We start from the raw sequence: 8,424 nt of genomic DNA, 5'->3' as shown, positions 1-8,424 counted from the left end.
TAGGATGTTTTTTTGCTGAAATGGATAGATTTTAATGTTTCCACAAGAAAGCTAAATATTAAATCTTCTCAAGTATCCTTTGAGGCAGGGAGCAGGAAACCCAGAGCATGGCAGTCACTATTTAGATTGCTACAATAATGCAGAGGACAGAGCAGGAGCTAGTGATGAGGATATCACCCCTGCCCTCAGGCAGGTATTACTGACAAGAAGACAGAGCACTGGGGACTTGCCTTCTTGCAGCATTGAAGCCAGAAGCGGCCTCAAACTTACAGGTCTAAGGGTGGCAGAACTGTTTCCCAGAGCTCTGAGGTTTGGCAGGGTGGGGGTCATGCCCTGGAAATTTTTCTTACACAGGATGTGGAAGCCTGGCTTTTGCATTCAGGTACTTCCATCTGAAGAACGGTTTGGTGTTTTCCACAATGGGCCAACCAACCGAAGCTGCTGAGATGACAAGGTGCAGGAAACTGCCCTGACTTACTCCAGGAGAAGGCCAGACAGTTGGGTTCAGGGACGCTGGCTTCTTAGCACCCGTGAGCCTAAGGGCTTGGAGCTTGGGTTTTGCTCAGGGACCCTCTAACTGATACACAGTCCAGGCAGGGCTTCCTGTCCAGTCCTCACCACCTCCTACTGTATGTTCCATCTGCCACTCCTCATGTTAGTTTTCCAAAGAATGGTACTCACTTGGATTACCTTCAAACAGGTCCACATGATTACCCTTCAATTGGAAACTGACCATCTCATATTCTTCTCTGAAATCATCACATGTAAGAGTCAGTGAATTAGTGGAGGAGAAAAAAACATGTTTACCGCACAGCCCCTAACTACCAATGTTTACTTATATCTTGGTGCTAAAACAGTTGGATTCTTTCCTATTACATGATTGGTTCTTCTAAAAGCCTCACTTTAATTTCTTTTGTATGGGGTTAATAGCAGAAATGCTCTCTGGATTTCTCGAGAAGGTTTTGAGGAGGCTGTGGGGTGTAATTGTGGTCTCATTGGACTGCTGTAGCACTCGACAGCACCCCCTGGGCTTTGAGGACAATACAGGAAGCAGAGAGCTCTTGGGATTTATGGTGAGTCAGTACTCCATATTGTGAGGAAACTTAAATTCACTTCTGTGAGGATATGGCAGTGGCCCTAGCAGGAGGAAGACCAGTCTGGGATGCAACAGGGAGCCAAAGTGAAGGAGTTTACAGTCACCGAAGCCGAAATTTAAGATCAGAAACTGGGGAGGCTGTTCCAGGTTCCCTAATGGAGGCTTCTCCATCTCTGGGACTCGGGGGAGGAAGGACGCTGGATCCATGGGATAAAATGTAACTTTGTCAACTTCTAGCACTGCCTCAACGCTTTCTGTGTCCCACAGACGACAAGAGGAGACATGCTCTTGCCCACTCCCCTCTGCCAGCGCATCACCGGCACTCTGGCTTACGGCATCACTTTTTGTCATTACTGCAGATCGAGTGGCCTTTTCCACTGCCGGCTCCATTTGAAGCATCTTCAAGCTCTGTGACCACCTTCCCCTCTCCGCTCAACTACAGGACAACACCAGCTACAAAACAGAACACCCCATGAGGAAAAGAAACAGGATGAAGCTTCAACCCGTGGTGCTGCCCTTTTCTCCAAGAACCCAAATCAAAATTTGGTAAAAAGAAAAACAGGAAATGGTGAGTCTCTTTCATAGCAGCAAGACACCAAACTGGCTGAATCTCGTGCAAAATACCATCGCTGGCTAGCCCAGCTATTTCCAAGACGATAATGCATTGAAAATATAATAATTGATAGAAAGGAACCATATAAAATATTTAATTCATATTATTTGCTGTTTTGTGATATATTCTTGTCTAATAAATATCATAACTACCTTTTGGATCTTTATAAAAAATGTGGCAGAAATTTATGTGCTAAGAAATTTTCCATGCATGAATATTCCCTTCACTGTGTCCAATTTTTTTTAAAATAATGAGTATCTGTTCTATCATATATGCACAGGCTTGAGTGGGCCAGGACTAGGACAACGCAGGTGACTCAGGAAAGACAAATGCATTGAAGACTTCTCATCTGTCTCTGTTGGTGCTGGGGAAATGGTCCACCTCCGAGAAGGTGCATCTTTCAGAGGAGAGAAATCCCTCGTCTTACTGAGTTTATCCATAGCTGGGAGGGTGCTCAGGGTATACGCACAAGTGGCTTTAATGTCTGAAGGCTTTTGATTTGAGGAGGTTTGTATAGAAATAAGTGTCTAATAGAGTTTCCTGACATTAAGGAAGATAAATGTAAAACCATGCTAGCCTTGGGCACACAGATGGCATGGTACTTCTTACAGATTACACATGGCTGCTGGCACATGTCACCACATTAACAACTCTAGGAACACAACACACAGCTAATTAGACACCATCATGGCTGTTGGGGGACAGAACAGTTACAGTTACTCTGGGAGGGATCGGGTAAGAGATACTATACAACCCTGAGTCATCACCAGAAGGGAGGAAATGCAAACTTACTTACATAAGAGTCTTCAAGATAAACTACAACGGCCACTATGTCATAGACAGAGGATCCACACCTAGATATCGAAGACATAAATGTGTTTATGCAGCTCCGAACAAGACCATTGAAGCTGAGGGTGAGAGATACACGAACATTAACATCCAAAGAGATTCTTACAGCTCTCCACCTGAGAGTCCCTGTGGCTATTTTTTCCAGATGTGTCTTAGGGACAGACTACAGTGAAAGTAGCATACATACAATGAACACACGGATTTGCTATTCTTTGGGGGGAACCTGGAGTTCTTGGGGGCTGAGCCAGGGTTGTAATGGAAGGCATAACAAGAAAGCTGAGAACTGTTACAAGCCAAACTTCTTAATCCTTGCACATGTCAATCTTACTACAGTGCGAATGCATTCTTAACTGTCTTATTGTCTGTGTCAGACTTACATGCATACCATATTGCTTATTCTGTATTAGAGAAATGATGAGGCATTTCTGATGGGGAAGTTACATGGTGGACTGATCTTCATGGAATTTGGAATATAGGCAATCACAATATCACTGTCACCATCCGATGTACCATTATTGCCACCATACCCAGTCGGCATGTCTGGGAGACTTGCCCATATTCATTTATGTGTTTTTGGTTAAGGATTCACCTATCTGGTATGTGCTGAGTACAGCACATACCTCACAAGATTCCTTGAGTGAAAGATTATGGCATGGAGCCATGTGCAAAAGAGCCAACAAAAGAGTACCTCCCTAAATCCTCTTCCTCCTAGTAGGGTGCTATGGGACATCCAACATTTACCCTCCAGAACGTTGGCCATTCCATGTTTCCTTATAGATAAACACTGGTGGAAGATTTTAGACATCGGATTCGATACTAGGCATTTTCTTATACACGCGTCTATTGCTGCAGGAATTTAAAACCCTGGGGGTAGAGTACATGTTATTCTTATTTGCAGCATAAGGCATAACATGCTCTGAAATGTACACATCACTGTGGCCCCGACTGTCCCTGGAGCAATATGATGCTGTTGACCTCAAGGACGACCGAAGATAGCTGTCATTTACTGCCTGTGATGGCAATGAGTGTTTGTAAGGGTCCGAGGGACATCTCCCAATAACTAAGCGTTGGTCATCCCCATACGTGTGGAGGAAAGGATTATCAGAAGTGTGGTCTGGCAAGAGAGACTTGCTTCTCTTGCTGTCCTCCAGACCTTGGGGGAAGAGGGAGCTTTTGTTCCCCGAGAGTTTGCTTGAGGGAACACTGAACAGGCTCCCATATAAGTTGCCCTCCAGTAGCCGTTCTCTGTCCTTGAGGCTTATGCTCCGGGAGGGCCTGCTGAGGTCTAGCTCCCTGGGTTTGTCCAGAATGTTATCATAGGAGTGCTGTCGGTTAATCCTTAGCTTGTTCTTCTGGAACTGGAGGGCATTGTTCTGGGACCAGTCCTGCTGGTAGACCTCCTCCTGAGTAGCTGGGTTACCTGTCTCCTGAAGCATCTGGTCTTCATCAATGTCATAGAGGTTCCCCATCCGCAGACAGGCATCACACTTGAAAGGAGACCTCATGGTAAAGTGGCCTGAGTAGGTGGGCAGGTTGGAAAGGCAGCTTCTGCAGTGTGTGGAGTTCTGCCGGTATCGATCACTGCCCTCACTGTGTGGGGAACCCTTGTCTTTTAAGGTAAAGTGCTTGGCATAGAGTTTATATTGGTCATTGTTGGGAAGTCCATCTTCATTGTGTAACGGGTTCCTGTTCATGGGCAGCGTGGAATCTCCCTTACGGAAGTTCTCATTGTGGTCTTGGTAGGGATCTGGGAAGCTCACATTCTCAGGGAGGGCTATGTTCTCAACAAACTGTGGAGGATCCAAGTGGAAACTGGGCTCTTTCTCACCATCAATGGTGTAGATCTTATCCCTGGGAGAGCTTGCTTTGGTTTTCATATAGGTACGTTCAACCTCACTACAATCCTTGGGGTATTTGGAGGCCATTGACCTTTTGAAGTTATCCTTGGTCTTGTGGTTCTTATTGTTATCTGTCTCCCTGTGGCATGTGGCCCGGCTTGAAGTTTCTGAAATGTCAGAGTGGGCTACCTCTTCTGGAAGATACCTAGGACTCTTTAGGGAGTGGGTCCTATTCTCTACAGTCTTTTCATCCCTCTGCGAGACTGGGTTCTGGTTCAAAGAATCCTGGCGTAGAGACTCCATGGATTTCTTCCAAAGCTGCCGTGGTCGGGAGTTCCCTTTGGATTCAGTGCTGACAGCCACCTCCACTGTGTTAGGGTTGGACTCATTGAGAGTGAGAGGATGCTGTCCTTGGAACACATAGTTACTGAGGTTATCTTTGTGCCTATTGGCCACAAATGTTTGGAGTTCATTCATGTTGTCCCCAAATATGCTGTCCTTACCCTGAAAGGACCTGTTGTCTGAATATATTAAATTCCCCTTGTCTGAAACCATGTCCACAATAAGTGACCCTCTTTGGATGAAGTCAGTAGCTCTTTTGGGTGAGTCCATTCTTGAGGAGTTCATGTTGGACATGTTGGAGATGTTCTTGGCTGACCGAAGAAGCTTTAGCATGTTGCTCTGTGACCCAGTCAGATTGAAATCTGGAGACTTCTTCTTTTCTTCAATGTGCACACCATGGATGCAACTGTAGATGCCCTGTGAGTAAGGAACACAAAACACACATCAACAGAAGACCTAGTATGAAACCACTTGCCCATCAGAGCTTTACCTGCAAAGGTGAATTACAGATTTCTTGTGGGAGTCATGGAGAGATTGAAATTCATTCTGAATCCTGATTATCCTGATTATCTTACTTCAATAGGTAAGACAAGTTGTATTGTACCAGTGCTGTGTAACTATTTATTCAGCATTGAAACATTCTATGAAGACTCAGGTAGTAAACACAACTCATAAGTTTCAGAAAGCTCCTGAAACTTTCGTGATTCACAAGACTTCACCCAGATAATATAAGCAGTAACATTGGCAGAGAGAGAAGACTCCATAACCATTAGAGCTGAGAGACTCTTGGCAGGAGAAGGGCTCTTTTCTCATGCTGCTGTAGTAGCTAGAACACCAATAATCTTTGGATTTGTAACCATCTTGCTTTCTTCTCCCCATATCCAGATTTTGGCCACCATACCTAATGCAAGCAATTGGATCAAATTTGTAGAATTTGATCTGCCTCCTCTTAAGATTGCCAGGAAACCTTCCCAGGAAATGGACTGACTCATGAGGCAGATCTGTTGTTGACTTTGGCATAAAGTAGCAAGAAGTTTGTGTCATGTACCTCTGAACATGGCTTTATCGACCCCCATGGCTGCATCAAACATAACCCAAGAGGGATGCTCTCAGAACTATGAAGTCTTAATTCATCTGGACAGCTGCACTTACTGTCCGAAGACAGTCTCCAGCCTCACAAAAACGCTGCACACAACACATGACCGTCTCATGTTCAAGCAGCCTTTGCCGAGATTGTGTCAACCTAAGCTTTGTGGTTAAGATCCAGAGCCCAGGGGCTAACACTGCACCAACTTCCTTCTTCCTTCTTTTCTTTTCTCTCCTCCCTTTTCCTCCCTCTCTCCCTTCCTCTCCCTTCTTCCCCTTTCTCCTTTCTTCCATTCCCTCCCTCATTCCATCCCTCTTTTCCCGCTCATTCTTGGTCTCCCCTTCCTGTCATCTTTCCCTTTCTACCCCTTCATCTTCTCATCCTTTCTTTCCCTTTCCCTCCTTCTGTTCTTCCCTCTCCCCCAGAGTCCTTCCCTACCTTCCTTCCCTTCTGTCCCCCTTTCTTCCATTCTTGGCCTCTCTTTCCCTCCCTCCAACCTTTCCTTCCCTCCCTTCCTTTCTTCTCTTCCTTCCCTCTTTGCCTCTCTCTCCTCCCTCCCTCCCTCTCCTCCTTCCTTCCACATTATCTTTAGTCTCCTCTGTCACGAGCAGTTAGTTGGCTATTGATCCTGCCCCAAACCACACTTCTCCCCTTGCACTAACAATGCTAGAACACTCAGACTGTGGGCATAAGAATCATACAATTATGTCATGTGTTTCATAGAATCTGGCACATTAGTCAACCCTTAATCAGTCATACAATATAATCTTACATGTAATCTAGAGGGCCTCTGCACTGATGGGCGAAAAACTGATGTTTCCTCTATGTCAGAGTCAGATGGGGTCTTTGTCTCCTCTCCTTGTTGTATTATGAAATATATAGTCTTATTTTTTTTCTAAATCTGCAACTTTATTCTAACAAGCTCCTGCCCTCCCTCAGGAGAACCTATAGACTTCTCTGCACCTGTTACCACTGTACAATGAGCTCCCCTGCTGCCTTGAACTGCTGGCTGTGCTCCCCTAAACTGCTGGATGTGCTCCCCTAAACTGCTGGCTGTGCTCCCCTGCCATCTTGAACTGCTGGTCGTGCTCCTCTACTGTGCTCCCCTGCCATGCTTCCTGCCTCCTTGAAATGCAGGCTGTGTTTGGAGGAGGCTCACAGCATGGCCAGAGCTGGACTGTGCTACAGGAGATGGTTGGGCTATAGCTTCTCCTTCCTGGTTCCCCTGGGACTGGTAAAACACAGCTAAAGCAATTGATCTTCCTAGTGGGGCCAAGGAAGGGAAGAGATGTCATAGGCCGAAGCTGTTTCCACAACAGCTTCCTCTATCTGGGTCAATCCATTTTCCCGATAGGCTGTTCAGGAGAGGGGATACATATTCCAGTATAACAGGATGAGTCGGAGACCGCTAGATGTGGCCTCAAATAAGCTGTTGTCCTTGAGTGAACCTCAGCTTTCCCAGTTGAGAAGTGGGAATCATATCCTCCTCTGGTGGGCACAAAGGCAAGACAGAATAAAGAAGTGATTGTGGAGTGGACAAGCTGTGGCCTGTTTTTGCTCCTTTCTCCTTTCAAACCTGCTTGAACACATAATGCCCACCTTGTCAAAACTACAAAAAGTGCATGCCACTCACTGCTACAGAAAGATTGTTCCAGAAATCACTCTCGCCTTCTAGTTAGTGAGGCTGGCTCCTGTGGACCTCAGTGAGCCCCTGGCTTGAGCTTCTCCCTTTGTTAGTTAGCGCTCTCTCTTCCCCTCTGTTACTCACAGATTCTGAATACCTTCTATGGGTTATGAAAATGAGGTACCCTCTTAGTGTTCCTGGTGGGCTACATGTCTCCTGGTCAACTGGCTTTGCTTCTCAGAGCTCCTGACTTCTGAAAACATGCTCAGTTGAACAAGGACTCTACAGCCCTCCTTGATCCCATTCATCCTGGGCTAGTCCTGATGGTGTCTAGCTTCTGTTGGTCTTGACGGCCAGTTGGTAGGAAGCATCTTTCATTCTCTAAGCGCCCCCTTGGAGCACAGTGGGAAGGCATCACAGCCCCCACCCCTTGGCTTCTGTTTTTACTAAGCCTCTTATTGCTCACACTTCAAGAGACAGTCAAGGTGAGTTTTGACTAGAGATAGCAAGAATCTTTTACTCTTTTTTCCATAAATGGTGTGTGTCGGGGGAGGAACACTTTGGAGAGAAAACTAACATTAAGATCATCCCACAGATTGGAAGGTGGATTTGTTTAAGTCATAAAAATATGACAAGGGACAGTCATTGTAGAAGCTTGGTTCCAGTGTGTAATAAATGTCTCATTTGAGCTATTATATTTCCCTTGACAGTACCAGGAATGTGTGTGTTCCAGGTTGGCATCCAAACTGCATCTCCAGGAGCTCTCAAGAGCCACTGAGCCTGCAAGGAGAGCTGCATGTGTTTACTGTATGGCGATTGTTTTACTGTGGGCTGCACGGTCAGTGTCTTGAAAGAACTGGCAATTAGGAAATGTATTCTCTGTGCAGCAGATACCTGCCTTGGGAGACTTCAGAGCATCACAGATCAGCATCCTTAGAAAGAAGCCCACACTCTGAACTTGACTAACGTATGTGA

General features: G+C 45.8%; 1 protein-coding gene across 2 annotated transcripts in view; it reads right to left on the bottom strand.

The window, feature by feature from the left end:
* Nucleotides 1–2,629: 2,629 nt before the first annotated feature.
* Nucleotides 2,630–8,424, bottom strand: part of Grin2a (glutamate ionotropic receptor NMDA type subunit 2A) — a 422,636-nt gene continuing 416,841 nt past the window's right edge. The window contains exons 12-13 of one of the 2 annotated variants that reach the window (XM_059270020.1): nt 3,981–5,155; nt 3,430–3,637 (exon numbers count right to left, since the gene is read on the bottom strand). In XM_059270020.1, the coding sequence (XP_059126003.1) occupies nt 3,619–3,637; nt 3,981–5,155 (1,194 nt within the window). In that variant the 3' untranslated portion in view covers nt 3,430–3,618. Of the gene's footprint in view, nt 5,156–8,424 lie in introns of both variants that reach the window. The other variant, XM_059270019.1, reaches the window with a different exon arrangement.

Source organism: Peromyscus eremicus, chromosome 8a (assembly GCF_949786415.1).
Source record: "Peromyscus eremicus chromosome 8a, PerEre_H2_v1, whole genome shotgun sequence".
NCBI lineage: Eukaryota > Metazoa > Chordata > Mammalia > Rodentia > Cricetidae > Peromyscus > Peromyscus eremicus.
Note: the sequence above shows the minus strand (reverse complement) of the source record. Positions and strands in the feature narration are given on the sequence as shown.